Genomic DNA, 18,985 nt, shown 5'->3' with positions numbered 1-18,985 from the left:
GTGCTTACGAGCATCGCCTCCGGTTTTTCAAGTGTTAAGCTTGAGGCCATTGATGTGCATCTGCTAGGAACACCGAAAATGAAGTGGCAGTGACTGCTTCTCACGATAAACCCTGAGAGGTAACAGATAATTTAAGAATATCAATTGGGTTTGCATTCTCCTGCCTGGTGTCCATGTCGCCACATTAGAGCCCACGCAGAGGGGTAAATGGACCGTTTGGAATAAAGGTTCCGTGTGCAGGATCTCCTGATGAGAGTTCACTGCGAAGGAACATCTTTAGCTCGTTTTACTAAAATCCCCCTAGTGTAGGACTATAGAAGACTCTCATTTTAGTGTACAGTGATCCAACTCTTAGTATAGGCCTGAACTACCAAAACGGTTTGGTAGCTATGACTGAGCAGCCAGGCTCATTTTAGGAGAGAAAAGGACTGTAGCAGAGTACAATTACCTTTGAGCACACAGACAGTCAAGAATACACTTGCACGCTTGCAGTTATATATACTTTTCATTATATATTAAACAAACTAGGCAGTGTTAAGTTCACTTTTCAATTAAGGTAAGAGAACCTATACATATATACAGTAAGGTTTTTGCAGTTGTAATGGTAAACCTTAAGTTGGAATGCAGGTAAGTGAAAGAGTTTCTCCAGGTTAACCATATTCATCAACCAACAATCATAAACTGAAAACAGTGCAAGTGAAATAACTTGTTACCTACTTGTAGAATAATGGAAGCATTTCAAGGCAAGTAAAGCACTTGGCAAATAATACTATAGACTCACTGGTTCAAGGGAGAATAGATGAATCAAGACCAACACTGAGCTGGTAAGACTTGCATTTTAATTCACAGAGGCCTTAGGCTTTAGAACTCCTTCCTTATCTAGGTATGAAAGACTCGGGGTCAGATTGGAGGATAAAATGGATGAGGCACACGCTGTAGAATGTCAAGAGTTCCAGAAGAAGACTTGCTACAAGTAATTATAGTTCTTTGTTGGGAAAAAGAATTCAGGGACATCGTAGATGGCTACCTGCAGGTGCACAAACGTTAGGCCCGACTGAATGTGTGTTGACAAACTCTCAAAGGCACAAATACATACTCCAGTAACAAAGCAGCTTGAGGTTAAGTTCTATCGAGAGCCTCACAGTACCTTAAGCATGAAGAAGAAGTTGCAGCATGAAGTTTCCAAGCAGACAGGGTCACTGGGTTCTTGGTCAGGCAGATTTAAGAAGGGACACTGGAAGGATCTTTGCGGCAGCAGTCGAGTGGAGAGGCTTCAGACAAAGGATTCTACAAGTTTCTGTGACTTTTGGCACCGTTTTGAGCACCAATGAAGAACGGTTACAGCCGGCCAACTGTGCTTACTCTCTTGGTCCAGCCTTTAGATGAGGGGACTTCAAGGAGTGGAATCTTGCCTATGGATGTCCAGAAGGAGTCCACCAAAGATTCGGGAGGATTTGATATTCTGTAGGTGATGCACCGGCCACTGGTCCCAGAGTATCGGCGGTTTGCAGCCTGTGAAGGTCACAGTTCTTCGTGTGATGGCTTGGAATGCATGTAATCTTCAGACCGGTTGGTCCCATGAGTGTAAGGGAGGAAGTCGTCCAAATCGGAGCTTCCCTGTCGCTTGGAAAAGTGGGCTTGAGCAACAGTGGTCACTGAGATTGCTCTGGCGGTCTCTGAAGGTAGCTACAGATGTGTCCTTTTCCTCATCGGAATGGATATTCCAATGGTCGACTCTGGCTTCAGCATCAAGACCCTGGCATTTTATGCAGGAACCCAGCCATTCAACATGCATGCTGTCAATCAAACATGGGGTGGGGCTGTCCTTTTAGGACAGCTAGCCTCCCAGGTAGAACTGGATCTAAGCAGGCACACTGGAGGACAAAGACCTGTGAAGTTTGAGTGCTCCCAGCCTTCTGTCCCAGACATACTGGCGCCTAGCGGCGGGCTTCACAAAGTGATCCTGGTGAAGACAAAAGACACACACGACCACCCCCGCCCCACCCCATCTAGCACGGCAGAAGGACCAAGAAAGAACAAACCATTGTGAGTTGGCGAAAAAAGAAGGAACCATTTTGGATCATTGGTGACCCATGTAAGCCTTACTGCAGTTGCGAATGCAGCCTGCGTTGTCTGTTGCACAACATTTGTAGAAAAAGTATCCACTGCCACTAGTTGCTCAGATGGAATTGTTAGTGTAACCAAAAAGTTACAGGAGAAGAGAAAAAGGGATCCCCTCATCACTCCACGTAAGGTGGGGGGTATTGGTTTTACAAGAAAATCTAGGTAGGTTAAAAAGTACCATCCTATTTTTGGGAGCAGCAGTTCTTGCAAGGAATAAAAATAAAACCAAAGAGGGGAGCTCAAGGAGCTTCCAGTAACACTGCACACATAATGCGTTGTGGTCTGGAATAGAAAATTACAGATGCCTGAGAAAAAGACGCAGGAAAGTGACATCAAAATAAACCCAAAAAGGCAGGCACCGAGTAAATAAATGAGAATGAGCGAGTGAGGAAAAAGATTCCCTCTCAAACATGAGTCAGAAAAACCCAATAGTCAAGCAAAAGGTGCATGAGTACTACCAGGTGAGGAGAATATCACATAAAATGGAGATTCTTCCTAACAAACACAAATGTAGGATACCTTTTCCCAGCAAAGCTTTCAAAATTGATTGACGTGGGAAGATGTTATGCTTTGCCACTGTCTGTCTCCAGTAAAACACAAATCTTATCACCAGAGTGAAGTCTTTGCAGAACCCCACCAGTCTGTTGCGTGCTCTCTGGGATTTTTCTCCCCAATTCAAAATTCTAATTTGTGACACTGGAAGTAAATCATTTTACGGATCTGAGCTTTGCAATGTACAAAAAGTGGTTTCGGGCCATGGTGCATATGCCATTTCTTTACCTTTTTGAAAGTTGTTTGTGTGAAATTGATGGTTTTCATGAACATGGAGGTTTTATAATGTGGTGTATTGAATACTGGACGTTTGTTTGGCTTGCTTTTAGGGCCAAGGAGCTTTCCGGGAGGTCTGTCCGGGTATGCAGGGCCCCTCGGACTGTGTTCTCTCGTGTCTTGCTGCTCTTTTCCTTGACTGATTCCATGGAGGTGGAAGAGGCTGCAAGTGGTGGCCAGACCCAACTTTCCACAGTGCTCATGGTCAACATGGGGCGAACGATATTCCCAACCTACGTGGTGAGCAGGCAAACCAAAATCTTCCAGGACAGAGAGGATCTCATCAGGTAATGGATTTTGATGTTGAAGTACTCTGTAGAGCCGTAGCACAGAGCTTGCTGTATTTCTTAGCAGTATAGGGTAACTGCAAGGAATGGAACATCTGCAGAAAACATTTTCTCCAGCCTGCTGTTGCCCCTTTGCATGCACATGAAACAGATAAGGGTCCCGGAACGTATACATGGGGTAGTAGCATGCACAACTGCAGTAGATGTGTATTTAGCAGTTAATTTAAGCCATAAGCAATGAATGTCTTATTCATGACCAGATCTGTTGTATTGTTGTATTTGTTACGCAGGTCTTTTCTTTCTTTTTTCCTAATATTAACTTTTATAGCTCGGGCTTCTTGCACATGCAGTATTATGCGTGCCTCATTGCTTGATGACCGGCAGATCGAAATGACAACATTTAAAATACGGAAGCTTGTATTGGTTGTCCAGACTGCACACATTTATGTGTGCACAGGTAGAGCAGTGTCACGAGACGGAAAGCGGCTGAACCATCATAAGCTAGTTTCACATATAGATAAGGAAATGGGCCATCCACTTAATGATTACAGAATGACCAGCAGAATCAGTTTTTGTGGCAACATTTTATCTTGCCGTTTTCCAAATGAGGAAGACGCATTATTTTTGGTTTGCTATGAGATCGATTTTATCTCCAGGGTAGCTTGTGACGAATACCTTTAAATGTAATTGCAAGGTCATGTCCAGGATGATTCTGATGGCCTTACTGTTTAGTAAAGGCGCCTGCTCCTTTTTGATTTCACTTTTTTAAGTCACAGCTTTAAGTTTCCCTTCCACGCTGCTAGTCTGTCCATAATGGAGCGCCTACCACCGCCCTGTCGAGCACAGCCTTCCCCGACAGAAGACTGCACTGGAAGTGATTTCCCTGCCTGGTGGCCTTCCTGGCGGTATGCCATCACATGGGCGCTTTCAAGGCCCATGTGCTTTTAGGATCTAGGCGGTGCCATTGAGGCCTGCCTCGTAGAGGACATGGCCTCCTATAGGCCTCCCAGAGGTCAGACTCTGGGAGGAAAGTTGTCAGTCTTCTTCCCTTCTTGCTTTCTGTTTCCGCACAGGGTCACAGAGCAGTGATGTGATGCGCATGTTTGTGGCCCAGTGGGGAAACCAACAGAACAGGAGAGGGTTGGTGCTGGTCTGCGTCATCGACAAGTTTCATTATTTTCTTGGCACTAGCATCAGAAAGTGCTCATAATTTTCTTTGGGCACAAGGGGCATGAAAAAGAGGTGTACAGTGGCACTGCTTGCATATGTAGCGAAAGGGCTCTCAATTTATCTTGGCTAAAGGCAGCATGGACAATAAACATGTTGTAATATGCTCCTGTGCACTGTGGCAGTCTGGAGTATTTCATGTGTTCCCCTGCAGAACGTATGGTACATTGTGTCGCTTTTAACTGCTTTGTCCACACCTTGCCGAGGTAAGCATTTCCCTTGTATAGTATCAATTTAAGGATGCTAATACCATGTAAGGGAAACCTAAGTGTGTTTTTCCATGGCAGCTAATCGCTCCACAAATTCTTTGGGAATACTGAAACCTGAGTGCTGTGGATAAAGTATCTGGATCCCCGGTAGGTGGTGAATAAACAGTTAAGCACCTGTATCCTCCCCCACGCTCCGGCCTTCACTATGTGGTGCTATCCTGACGAGCATCATTATGTGAGCCAGTGAGGATACACTCATCGAACAGATAAGTCACTTGAAACTATAAGGGATATTTCTTTTGGTAACTCTGTCATATGAAATCTGAAAATGATTGACCGATCAACGTGGTTAACGGATGCACCGAAGAATTGTAAGACAGGTTGCAAAATATGCACTTGCCATTGGCTAGTGAAATTTGACTCTTGGCGAGTAAGAACTGGTGTGCTGTGCATTTGTATTGAATTGAGGTGGCAAATCACTCTTTGATGGCTTGCCAGTAGCTTGCAGCCTGAATTTTTGCCCCCTGTTGTAAGGAATGAGTCGGATGCCCTGACCATACAATTTAGACCTCTTCACAACAAGAGAACCTGTAAAATGGAATGACTATAAAAAACAGACTCCCAGAGAAATTTCTAGGGATAGCTCTTAAGGACAAGGACCTTTATACACAGCTTTTCATTCCCTGCAATGGATTTAGAGAGGATTTCAGAAAATGTTATGTTATAGTATTTATAAATGAAGATTATTCTTATTTCTCATACATGCAAATATCGCTATGCCCATTCAGGACATTGTGAGTGCGGGATTCACCCTCCATAATGAGTGGAATGCTTTTTCATTTGTCTCTTAACTTGGTGTTTTAATTCTTAGTATTTGGTCATTTTTCATTACTACAAAACTGTGTATCAATTCTGAGAGAGGCAAGGAAACCTTCCATGATGCAGGGCTGTCCCTTGAAATGGAAACCATTTTTTTTGTGTGTTGTTTGACTTGGTTTGACTTTGGTTGTACAAACAATGTAACATATGGCCACGTTTAAATGTTTGCAACATGTGTAGTCCTGATCTGTTACAGTGTAATTAGTTTCTTTAACCACAGTGATGAAATTCTCTGCGTAACCTTGGGGGGCCAATTGAGGGGTGGGCCAATTAGATGCTAAACCTGGAGGAGGTATACAGGGGATCCCAAGACAACCCAAGCTGGGTGCCCACTTTAAGTCAGGTGGCATTCACAGGAGCACTGACACCCCACATACTTTAAATTACACAGTGACCAGTGATTAAATTGCAGTAAAAAATAGAGACAATAAACGAAGGGGTAACAATAATGCAATACAAAAAATAAAGAGGGTGCAAAACAGTGGTATAATGAAAAAATAACAAAATATAGGCAATTGTATAGTAATGCAGGTTTGAGTTTAAGTGGGGGGGAAAAAGTCCAGTTAGACTTCTTTTAAAACATAAAGGGGAGGGTGAAAAAGAGGAATGACAGGTATAAGTGGTTATGAGGGTGACCCCCCCCCCCCAGTAAATGGTATTAGCAAGGCAAAAGTAGATATAAAGTAATATGGTCCGATGGGAAAAGCTACTGAAAAGATATTTAAAAGCCACAAAACCACGATTCTACATTATTAAAAGGGCCACTAGATGGCAGTCACAGACTATAGAAACAGTCTGCATTTACATAATACGCGCAATGTAAAAGGCATGTCAATATTTATTTAAGTTATTAATGTTGTTTTATAAATGTGTTTAGATGTTTTAGGAATGATAAAATCACATAAAACCATTTACACTAGGGGAAAGTGGGGAGTCGAGGACCTTTAAAGATGCCTCTTATCTTAAGGTTCCCTCACTCAGAGAGCTATTTCAGTTCCTTAGCCAGACGCAAACACGCAATGTTGGAAGTAAATCTTTTCCCTTTAAGGAATTAACCTTGCAAAATTTCAGAGTCACAGCTAGTAGGAAAATAAAATTGATACTTCAGCACTGATGCTGTGCGACGGGACACATTTCCTATTGTGAGTCGTACTCAAGCAGACTGAGGAACACCCATGGATACAAAGTAACACATGGACAATTTGGAACAGACTTGCATTCTGTGTGAGAGAAAGAACATAAACAAATCACGTTCCCAGCCCCTTTGAGCATCAGAAGAGATACAAAGTGCCAAATTCACTTTGGCGGGGGGGGGGTGGTAGGGGGCTGACATGGCCAGTAACAGCCTACCAGTGCTCGCCAAGGTAGGGCCGAGCGAAGTGAGGGCCTCTGCGTGGGCTGTGGGCCATTACCGGCCATGTCAGCCCCCCACCAAGGAGGTGCAAGCCATTTGCACCATGGGTTTTACAGGGGTGCCGATGATTGGGCTCAGCATGCAGTGCACGAGCACATCTCCTGAAGAAAAGAAAAAAAATGGTTACTGCCATTAAAATGGAAAAGGGACTTGGTCCCTTTGCAGATGACAGCGGCCATAAGAAACAAAAAATGGATGCCGTCATCGGAAAAGGGACATAGTCCTATTTTCTATTTTATGTTGCGAGTGCGGCTGGTAATTGCACAATCGCGCCCGGGAAAAGCACATGATTGGTCAATCTGTCTTTCCTGGGTGCAAATGCAATATCCTTAAGTCTCAACGTTGAGGAGGGGACACCACACTATAAAAAGGAGTCCCTTCCGTCTGTAAGTGTGGGTCGTTTGAGAAGGGGTTGGAGGAAGGTGTATTAAGGATGTTGGTGAGTTAAATGTCTGTGGCAAGGACAATTGGAGTGGAAAGTTGGGGGAGAGTATTGAGGCTTTTGAAGAAGGAATTGATACCATCTGAAGGAGAGATTTGGCAGGTTGGAGGAAGAATACCAAGGAGTCGGAAGGGAGAAGTAGTACCATCTGGAGGAGGGAGTTGGAAGTGGGCAAAAGAGGGTGAGGTGATCAGAGAAAAAGGTTCATATGAGAGAAAGGAGGTTGGAGATGGGCAAGTGGGGTGAAACCAACCAGCACAGCCTGAGAAGACAAGATGAGAAGATGGGGCCCATGTAGAGTTTAAGAGCAGAGAGGTTTCCGGTGGACCAGGTCAGTCCAGGGCAAACTGGGTGGGAGGAGATATGAGATGATGCAATCTCTCTGAGGGCTAGGGAGCTACGTTTGTGACCATCAGTATGGTGCCTGTCCCAAAACCTTAGTAGAGTGATGTGGCCCGTCAGAGTAGAGACCCTAAGCCCGATCCCTTGAGATTCATAGGTTTCTGAGGTATCCAGGTAATCCACAGGAGTCAGTATTTATGCTCAGTGGAGACCCTCTTGTTGAAGATGTGGTCTGATCATCTCAACTCTCACTAAGCCTCAATTTATATACATTGATTTGGAAACTTAGAATATTCCATGCTACCCTGGAGACAACATAACATGTTATAATACTACTGGTCATCCACCTGACAACCTAATACCACATGCACATATGAATGCACCTGCTCAAAACATGTTTATCATTCCAGTTAACAGTCCCAAAACATGTTCATGATGACAGTTAACTGCTGCATATTCAAAACAGTACACCATGACCAACAGACATTTATAACAGTATTTGATATATCCATTCCACATTGAGCTATACATATATTATATATATTTATAACATTTTCATTCTATGAGAAAAGACCCAACAGTACCTCAAACATTGCATAGGATCATAAGATGGCTACCAATCTGGGAGGGTTGGGCCCCAGCCAGCCTACACCACACAGAGAAGCTTTGAAACCCTTGAAAACCTGCACCTTAAAGACAAGAGCAAACTACTGGACTGTGAAGTTGGGGCCAGCACGAGCCTGGAACTTTGTAAGAGAGACTGGTTTCCCTTTTAATTAAAGGAGAATTATCCAGACTCTTTTAGTTTTGTAAATAAACCCCCAGCTTCTAAAAAAATAAAAAGTAACGTCCCTGTGTCTGCCTTCGTGCTGCCACTCATCCTATCAGTGACACCCCTACATTAGACGGGTTCTATTATTCAGGCTGTCAGCTGTGCCTAGTTTCATGGAAGGCTTGAAAAGACAGCACCCATTTGCTTGACAGCCTGCTTCTAAGACGCTAGATTTGTTATTGGGTGGCCTTTGAATCCTTGCTTATATGTGATAACCTTTGTCTTTCTTATAATGTTCGTTGTAGCAGTCATTCCAGTTTTAGCAAATTGCAAGCATTATGTGTTGAACTACCCTCTGCATAACTTTCATTATACACAGTTCTCCACCACAACACATTCTTTGCTCATCCTGACTCCTACAAGAGTGTTGCTGTTTGTAGAGAAAGCCAGGCATATTAGAACTTAATGATAATTGCATATAACCTTTGGAATAGCTGTGCACTGTAAAGCTGTATGAAAATCAATGTGCAGAATAGAGAATGTATCCATTATTACCAACAGGTAGCAAATCTAAGTTCCATTACATAGGAGGGTACGCAGCAATAGCTGCATTCTTTAGAAAGCTTCCATTTGTTGAAATCTGCAAAAATGAAGCATGATACTGTGCAAGCTTTCTCCAGGTGTCCTTGAGTACATTAATGCTCACTAATATGCTTTGGTAAACCATACAGTTATTCAGTGTATCAAGAATTCCTTCATCTTTAACCCACACAATCTGAAGGATACTATTTCCAAAACATGTCAACCCATGAAAGATCAATTTTTTAATAGCAGACCCTTTTCTGTGACTGATTTTTAATCCTGAGATTCTTCAGTAAGTTACCCATTCAAAGTTTTCAACCTTCTTGTGGGGTATAGGTGGTCATAAAGAAAGCAAGTCTCAGGAGAAGGAGGCTTGATAAAGAATCTGAGGGTGATCATGGGGTTATTTTAGATGTGTGCATTATCCAAATGGGAAAAGTATGCAAACTTGCATTCTTTGGAAGATCCATGATGCCAACCAGCTATTATCTGTTAATTTGTTATTCATCCTTGTCTGTCCCAGTCTCATGAGATTCATATTTTCCTTTGCCAGGTATGAAACCGCAATGCACAGTTTGATCGAGATTGCAGTAGCTATGGCGAACGGAAAATGGGAAGTTGCAAATCTGCTTTATCAGTGTGCAAAGGATTCCTGGAAAGAATTGAAAGGTCACCCATATTGCAGGTAAGCATCCCCCCCGCAGTCCAAGAGAGAGCTTTACCATGTCTCAAGGATTACATAGACCCCCCCATCACTCTCAATTGGCACAAAAGGCAGGGGAAAAAAAGCATGAGACAAAATGGCGAATTCGGCAATGGAAAAAAAATCCAAAACCCCAAAATGTTGTAGAAGGTGACTGGGGGTGTCCCCCGCTCCTCTCCTTTGACATTAAGGGAATTCAGGGATCTCATGGGGGTTCCCCGCTTCCATAAAAAGGCAAACAAAGATTTAAAATAAATAAAAAAATGGACCCTGCAGCAGAAGTTCCGCCCCTCATTGGGTAGGCGGAACTCGCGTCGTAGAGACAGAGTTGTGGCCGTGCAGAGGAAACAGAGTTAAGTGAGGAGCAGTAGGTAATTTTATAAGCTTATGGGGCTAGTGGGCGGGGGGTCATGTACGTGATTATTTCGTTACGGGAATGTCGCATTCGTGATTTTCAAATTTAACATTTTTGTATTCGAAATAATCACGTACATCCAGCCTACCCTGGCACCTATGAGAAGCATCCGCCACAATTCTGCCCTTCTCATCAAAGGTCTTGGCATATATGACCACATAGCATCTGCACACTTTGAACTTCAAAGACTGATACCACCAGCTGCATCACACACACAACAACTCTCACTATGCACACTTGCTGCTACGGTAGAGCTGTTTACCATCTCTAGAATTCAGCATTATACTAGAATTAAGGCCCTGGGCAGACTAAAGCAACAGCAATGCAAAAATACCCACAAGAACACAGATTGCAACTATTCTCCTCTGTCTGTCCCCAGACTGAGACAGCTCAGACCAGTCAACCCCAGGCTCACTTCCACCCTCATGTGGTGTACCAGTGGTGAATATCGGTTTCTAAACCTTCAATTAGCCCCACATCTCTAGTACACCCCAAAGGATCTGACCAGATTGGAATAACAAGCAAATTATAAACCTCCTTGTCCAATTTTGGTAATGTGGACGGAACAGCAGGCTTATCTCCGAAAGGTTGTTGATCATTGGTTAACATAGCGAAAAACAATTATTACCCAATTATAAAACGGACTGTCCAATCAAGGTTGTATCAAAAATATCTACTTTATTTGTGTCACAACAGACAGTTCTCGCAACACTACGAAATGCAACTCACCCTTTAAAGGAAAAGGGATGCACTTTGGATACTGACAGAGGGGTAGTCGGTAAGGTTAATAACCGCAACAGTTCAATATTTCGTGGCTTCAGCAGAAAGGCAGCAATGGGTCTTGTTAGGCAAGATTGTATGCAGTACCCTTTGGGTGCACTACAGTAACCTTGACCTCCTGGCAATGGGGACCCAACCTTTGGTACAAGTCTGAACTACAGAGGTTGGTAGTGTGGCTAAGCAGCCAGGCCTATCTCAAGAGGGGTCAATGTGAGCAGTAATGTTGTGACACAGAGTTTCACAACATTACAGGAAGACAATTTCCCAGGCATAGTTAAACCTTATTCTTCTCTTACCCTGGGTGTTTGATCTTGCAAGAGCAACATTCGATCAATATCAGGATGTTTTAGAATCCGGGCAATACTCAATATAAACACTTACACTCAAGGTTTCTTGATAAAAGCAATTATTAATTGATTTCACAGTCAGTTGTATAAGCCTTCTTCAGAAGGGAGCAATATATATGTAACAATTACAATCAAAACACACTTAGTTTCTCTAAATTAGATAATACCCATTAGGGATGGCACACAGACACTTCCTACACCCTCAGGTGACTTAAATAGCTAGGATACTGTGGACATTGATTTATCACTTGTACATTTTGAGCAATACTGACTTTGGTGTAAACGATAGAATAAAGGAATACAATAAAGATTAACAAATAATTCATAAACAGGTAAGTACCTTTGAAACCTTCCAATGTTCAGTAAATTAACCCTTTCCTGGGGAAAACATAAAGCACAGAGTCGGAGGTAAGAAGAGTCACTCAGGGAGCCAGGCAGCCAATGTTAATTGCACAATGTTAAGGGGAGCTGGAGATCTTCTTTGCAGGTAGGTAAAAAGTCTTGCACAATGTTTTTAGAAAGGTTTGTAGAAAATGGAACACTTGAAGGACCACAAGCTGGGAGGCTTGTGAGGGGCAACGTTTAGCAACTCTGCAAGGTAACCAAGACTGGTCTCAACTGAGAGCAAACAAGGCTACACAACAAGAGGTAAGTTCTCTTAGACTTTACAGTACCTCTGGTTAGAAGAAATGGTTCCAGCTGGCTTCTGTTCCTGTACAGCTCTGCAGATCCTCAGTCTTGGGGACAAGGGGGAGGATGTCTGGGGACTCCTGCTCTGCAATGGGACGGGCAGCAGCAGTAGTCAGCAAACTTCAATTCAGCGGTCCTTCTGTGTTTCAGCTCCTCGTGTCTGACAGCAAATGGCAACACCGCGGTTCTCGGATACCACTTCTTCAGACTTTCCTTGCTTCTGGGGTCCAGCACTCTGTTGAGGTGGCTCAGGCTTGGTCAGTCCTGCATTAGGGAAGTCCGGAGGATCATAATAGCGCTCGGGTCTGACTTAAAAGCAACACACACAATCTGGTGTTCCTCTCCCTGGTACTTCGGTTCCAGCAGCAGCAGCAGCAGCAGTGGAAATACAACCAGCTTCAAGAGGATGTCCAGATGGGCTTACTTTGGAGTTGATTGGTCCCACCAACTCAAAGGAGAAGTCGTCCTTGGAGGGCTTCTCTAGTCGAGGCAAATTCGGAGCTTCAGCACTGCAGCAGGGCTTCACCGGGCAAACCAACGATCCAGGAGTTGCAGCAGCCGTCTCTTCCAAGTTCTTCTTCGGATTCCTTCGTCCAGTGGTCGGCTCTGCCTTCCAAGCCAAAAAGCCTTGCCTTTCATGCAGGCTTCTCCCATTCATTCCAGCCTAGCTGTCAATCACACAGCAGGGTGGCTGTCCTTGCCGGACAGCCAGCCGGCCAATCACCTTTGGGTGCATTTATGTAACTAAGGGGATTAAGCACAGGGTGTTTCGGGCACCTCCCTCACTTCCTGCCCCTGCCAGACATACTGGAGCCCGAGGCGGACTTCACTCGTGAATCCTGCCAAAGGCGAAATTAACAAAGGGACCAAAACCTGGTTTGGCGCGCAGAGTAAATCTCAAGAAGGACCTTTCCAACAAGAAATTGTGAAAAAAGAAGACCGGGGCCATTTTGACGAAATGGGCACCCATGGGTGCCTTACTCAGCTGCGAACGCAGCCCGCGGTAAAAAGACAAAAATTGTTGTAAAAAGTAAACCACTGCCACCAGCCGTTAGTTGTAGAAAGGGTAACATAAAACATCTTACATGAGAAACTAGACAAGGGGATACTAAGTAACCCCTTGTGTACCCTATTGTAAGATAGTGTGTGCTGGCTCTAGAAAGTTACAAAATGGAAGCAAAGTCAATTTCACTTCACTGCTCTTGGAAACAGTAGTTTCACCAAGAGATGGTATGTAAACCTTTGGAAAATCTAAGAGACTTCCCTGTGTCGCTACACCGAAGGTGCTGTGTGACACAATGCAAACATGGCACCTATGGGGTTGGTCAGATTCCACAGTTAAATGAAACACAGAGAATAAATCACATAAAAATTACATGAGGGATAAAAAGTCCTATAGTCCAGCAAAAGAGCTCGGGGTGTTTAAGGTGAAGGGAATTACACATTTCTGAGAATTCTCCCTAACACTCGTACCCCCTCCCCCCCCCAGACTAAGGGACGGGAGGATTTAATCCACTCCTGGATGAATCTCCTTACTCCAGTCTGTCATACTTTCTGGAGACGATCAGCATTTTGGTGATTACATCCTGACCTATGTTCTATAATAAAATCAAACCCCTGAAGGCTGATTGACCATCTTAACAATTTAGGATTCTCCCCCTTCATCTGCATTAACCATCTCAAGGGTTGGTGGTCTGTTTGGATTACAAAAGTAGATCCATACAAGTATGGTCTAAACTTCTTCAAAAACCACACAATGGCAAACATTCTTATTCTATGGTTGCCCACCTTGTTTCTCGGTCTTTCAGTTTCCTACTGATGAAGTAGATAGGGTGTTCCCTGCCTTTCCCATCCAGCTGACTCAGAACTGCACCTATACCTGTATTGGAAGCATCAGTTTGTACAGTAAAGGATTGGTTGTAGACAGGAGCTTGGCAAAGGGCTTTCTTAGCACTCCTCATTCTACTTGACATTCCTACTAAGTTTGTATAGTAACCTGTGAGACCTAGAAAGGCTCTCACTTGGGTTTGAGTAGTAGGGGTGGCCCAGTCTTGTACAGCTTATACCATGCTAGGCAAGGCCTTATTTCACCTCCTCCTACCTCATGTCCAAGGTAGACCACTTTACTCTGCTCAAATTGACATTTGCTTGCCTTTATGGTCAGGTGGGCCTGCTCAAGAGTCTGCAATACCAAGTATGGCTGAACACTGCAGTGTCATCCAAGTATGCCATGCAGAAGTCCTCCATCCCATTCAGAACATGATTTACTATCCTTTGGAATGTAGCAGATGGTTTTTTAGTCCAAAAGGCATTACCTTAAACTGCTAGAGGCCTCCTGGTTTTGAAAATGCAGTTTTCTCCTTGGCATGGTCTGTCATAGGTATTTGCCAATAGCTTGATGTTGGGTCAAATGTACTGAGGTACCTTGCTGAACCAAGTTTATCCACCAGTTCATCTGTCCTAGGTAAAGGATGGGTATCAGTCATAGTGACTACATTAAGAGCTCTATAGTCCAGATAGAATCGCAACTCCTTGGATCCTGACTTTGGCACTAGTACAACAGGACTAGCCCATTGACTTGTAGATGGCTCTATTACCCCGAGATCAAGCATCTCTTTGACCTCTACCTTTATGTGGGTTCTTACATGGTCTGACATTCTATACCCCCTGCGTTTGACAGGGAAACAGTCACCAGTGAGAATATCATGCTGGCCCCAAGGGGTCAAGCCTGGTGTCAATGAAAACAGGGAGGCAAACTGATTTAACAGAACTTTGCACTCCTCCTGTTGGTCCAAAGTCAGATCAGAAGAGAGATTAACTCCTATTTTTCCATCTAAAGGCTCTGCCCTGAGAAGGTCAGGTAGAGGTTCACTCTCCACCTCCACTTGATCCGATGCTAAGACCAAAGCTACCATTTCTGGTCTTGATACATATGTCTTCAGGCGGTTGGTGTGAAAGACCCTGGGGGCCTTCTTGGGATTGCCTGAATTCACCAAATAATTGTCCTCTCCAAGTTTGCCCACAACCTTGAAGGGTCCAATTCATTTGTCCTGCAAGGCCCTCTGCCTTGTAGGTACCATAACTAGAACTAGCTGGTCTTGAGTGAACTCAGCCATGTTGGCCTTCTGGTCATGCCAATGTTTAACCAGAGCCTGACCTGCTTTCAAGTTTTCTGAAGCTTCTGTCATCATGTTGTCATTCTCCTTTGGAGACCTAACACAAAGCCAGTGACTCACACTGGCTTGTGGGAAGGAGCACTCGCCAACCCCTCCTTGATTAGGGCCAATGGACCTCGAACCGGATGACCATAGACAAGCTCAAAGGGGCTGAAGCCAACTTCTTCTTGAGGGACTTCACTATAAGCAAAGAGAAGGCATGGCAGTCGAAGGTCCCACTTTCTTCAAAGGGGTTCTTCTAAAGCACCTATCATGTTCTTCATAGTTCTATTAAACCTCTCCACCAACCCATTGTTTTGGGGATGGTAGGCTGTTAAGAACTTGTAGGTTACTCCACAATTTTTCCACATGGCTTGCATGCAGTGGGACAGAAAATTGGTCACCCTGGCTGAGATAACCTCCTTAGGAAAACCTGCCCTGGTAAAAATACCAAGTAGGGCCTTAGCCACTGCCTGAGCAGTAATAGTTCCCATAGGTATAGCTTCAGGATACCTGGTAGAATGCTCTACTAGAACCAATATAAATTGGTTGCCTGAAGGTGTGGGGGGGTCTAGAGGACCAACAATGTCACTCCCTACCCTCTCAAAAGGAATTTCAACCACTGGGAGAGGCACCAAGGGTGTCATGTTCTTGGCTCCACTCTTGCCAGAAGTCTGACAAGTGTGACGGCTTCTACAAAATGTATCTACATCAGACCCCATTTAGGCCAGTAGAAATAAAGAGAAATCCTTTCCTTGGTCTTAAAATTTTAAGTGACCAGCTGAAGGAATCTCGGGGGCTAACTGTAGAATCTGGGGTCTCACCTCCCAAGGCACTACAAGTCTTCTGTATTCCCTTGCGGTAGACTCCATATGGTCACTGTAAAGGAGGCCATCCTCCCAGTACAGCCTGTGCTTCCCTGGCTCTTGCCCTTCTAGCACTCTCTTTGAATTCTGCTCAAGTCTGCCCTACAGGGACCACCTTCTACAAGCAAAGTCTGCAGCTCAGGATGGTCTTTAGGATCTAGATCTCCAACAGGACGAAGGTCTTCTTCCAGTTCTGTTTCACCAGTAACTGTTTCACCATCCTCTAGTTGGTCCTGCCACTCAGTCTCAGCTGGTGGAGGGGTCACAGGTGTGACCTTGGACTGTCCTGTCGGACCTTGTTTTGTGCACAGGGGTGATACTTTTCTTCTTTCCTGAGACCTTGGGTTTCCCCTTTGTCTCTTTCTTCTTGGAGTTAGAAGTGTGTTCTCCCCATCGACTGGTTATAGGTACCTCTGTAACAACCCATTGAGAGTCATCTAAAGTGAGCTCTCTGGCATTCCTAGTCTTCTCCTGCTTCCTCTTACTGGGAGGCCTGGGGGTGCTTGATACAACTCCAAGAGCGTTTAAGTGATTCCCCAACTTGACTCTCCCACCCACCTCATTCTGTACACTGAAAGGTATTCTTACAGTCATATTGGTACACTGGATGAGAGCTGGTAGTATTGGAACCATCTGGAGAGAGCCTCCAGCAAGCTTAGTGGGACCTTTGGGTGCCTTGGCAAGGTCCTCAGGTTTGAAAAGGTTTCATCCACTACAGTAATGCTGGCCCCAGTGTCTCTAATGACGGGGGTCTCCTGACCATTAACAAGTACACTGTACTTGAAATATTCTTTTGTGTTATATGGAATCGAGTTATACACTTCTATATTCTGCTGTTCCCACAGACCCAAGGACAATAAAGAAACACTGGCTGAGACTCCAATGGGGTCTTCAGCCAATAGATGCCATATGTACTCCTCCCTCAGGGATGAAGGCTAAGGAGGTAGTGTGGACCCCTGAAGGTTTACCCTCTCATCTGGGATCCCCTTTCACATGGCCAGTTGACCCACAAGCATAACATTTACCAAATGTTTTCTGGAATGGGGGCAGCTGCTGACCTCCGTTTGGCACCAGAGGTTTTACTAGACTGACCTGGTTTACCCTTCTTATGTTTGGAGCCCTCTTTTGGGTAGTTGGATTTAGAATTCTCTTTGTCATCTTTCTTGTGCTGCTTCAACTCATCCTTTTTGTGAGTGTCTGGTACGCTCACCTGGTTTCTGCCGAGGCGTTGGGGCACAGTTGCAGCCCTCCCCCTGCGACAATTGGTGACTCTGCTCCTGCGCGGATATGAGAAAAGGTGAGTGCGATGCTCGGTGACTACGGTACCTCTCAAACCCTTCTACCCAAGGTGCGATTTCTGTGGGCATGTACCGGCCCTTTAGGGTCACCTGGTATTTATTGATAGTGAGCTCTCCGTCCTGCTACCTCTGGCAGGGGCTCTTGTTGATGGGATCTAGTTCCTTCACTGATCTCTGGTAAGTAACAGTTCAGTCCAGCTGCGACTATTCTTATCTTGATTGGTAGTAAGTGTTTCTCAATGTCTCTTGTCTTTTCCTCTTTCTGTTTTTTTCCCTTTCTGCTTTCTGTCTTGTTTTATTGCTCGATTTTGTTGTTATTTCCTGAATAACGTTTTTTCATCTGCTTTCTTCCCAATAGATGGAATTGCGGCTTAACAGCAGCTGTAGAGGTGCGGAACGCAGCCAGGAGGAAGATGGATGAAACCGCAATGTCCGACCACAGGTGAGTGATGATTTAAAGGAAAGCGCGACATGGGATGGGAACGCGACCTTAAACTCAATGTCTTTTTAATGTCTAACCTTGCTTTTGGCTTTTTCTTGCAGGAGCTGCGGTCGCAGACGAACCGCGTAGTGCTGCGGAGTCAAGAAGAAGCATTCAGCATCCCTGAAGTCTTGAAGGTGAGCTGCGGTGTCAAGATGAAGAGTTCGGCGCTCCGGATGTGAAGAAGCCATGCATAGGTGAGAGCTGATTCCCCAGATGGTAAGTATGGAGGCAGGAATCAGGATTTCCAAGGTAAGTTCAGATCCCAGGCGGCGGTGAGTGTTCCGCTGCATGGATGTGCAGAATAACGCAAAGTGTCTGCCTCGTGGATTGAAGCAGTTTATATAGCTGTGAGTGTGGGCACACCCACTAGGCCTGGCTTGCCTGCCACACCCTGCCACTCTTAGTGAGTCAGCATGTGCAAGGCATCCCAGTAAATAGCAGCCCCACCCCAGAGTACACGTGGGGCTGGTTTAAGTGATGAAAGTGTCCATGTTAAATGCCCCTTGCACCCAGAATGAGGTGCTATGCTTACAATAAAAGCATTTTGTCCCCAAAAATGTTTCTTGTTGTGTTATTTATGAGCCTGGCGCCAAAGGTGCCATAACTGTGTCCAACCGGGCCCTGTCTGTGTTCTTGGCCCGATGACCATGACAGCACTCCCCGTCAAGGTCCCTCTCGAGGGTGGTCCTCCTCCCGGTCCTGGCTTGGTGGGATTATTGTGCTGGAATTGCCGTATTAAACGTGGAGCATGAACGTGTTCACTGGGTTCCCATGTTCGGTCCTGAGGTCCATTACCTTTCCAGTCTATAAGGTATACAATTTGGACCGAACTACCTTGGAGTCCACGATAGATTTAACTTCATACTCTGGTTCCCCATCTAGTAATTCGGGCTCTGGTGGAGGACTAATTCGCGTATTAGGTTTCATTGGTTTGAGCAGAGAGACATGAAAGACTGGATGAATCTTAATGTGAGATGGTAACGCCATCTTCATGGCAGCAGGATTGATTATCGATTTGATAGTATAGGGGCCCAAATATCTGGGGCGGAAGGCCCTTGGTCCTTTCAGTGGTATATACTTGGATGCTAACAAGACTCTATCCCCAACCTGGTAATCAGGAGCTTCTTTTCGGTGCCAATCA

The 18,985-nt window shown here is 44.7% G+C and overlaps 1 protein-coding gene across 4 annotated transcripts in view; it reads left to right on the top strand.

Moving 5' to 3' along the window:
• The window catches only part of FAN1 (FANCD2 and FANCI associated nuclease 1), a 169,252-nt gene that overhangs the window by 32,569 nt on the left and 117,698 nt on the right, over positions 1–18,985 (top strand). For all 4 annotated transcript variants that reach the window (XM_069624918.1, XM_069624919.1, XM_069624916.1 and 1 more), the window contains 2 exons: positions 3,006–3,239; positions 9,660–9,791. In XM_069624918.1, coding sequence (XP_069481019.1) covers positions 3,006–3,239; positions 9,660–9,791 — 366 coding nt within the window. The remainder of the gene's footprint in view (positions 1–3,005; positions 3,240–9,659; positions 9,792–18,985) is intronic.

This window comes from Ambystoma mexicanum, chromosome 11 (genome assembly GCF_040938575.1).
Source record: "Ambystoma mexicanum isolate Mex_15411 chromosome 11, UKY_AmexF1_1, whole genome shotgun sequence".
NCBI classification, from domain to species: domain Eukaryota; kingdom Metazoa; phylum Chordata; class Amphibia; order Caudata; family Ambystomatidae; genus Ambystoma; species Ambystoma mexicanum.
This window is presented reverse-complemented; position numbering and strand designations above follow the sequence as displayed.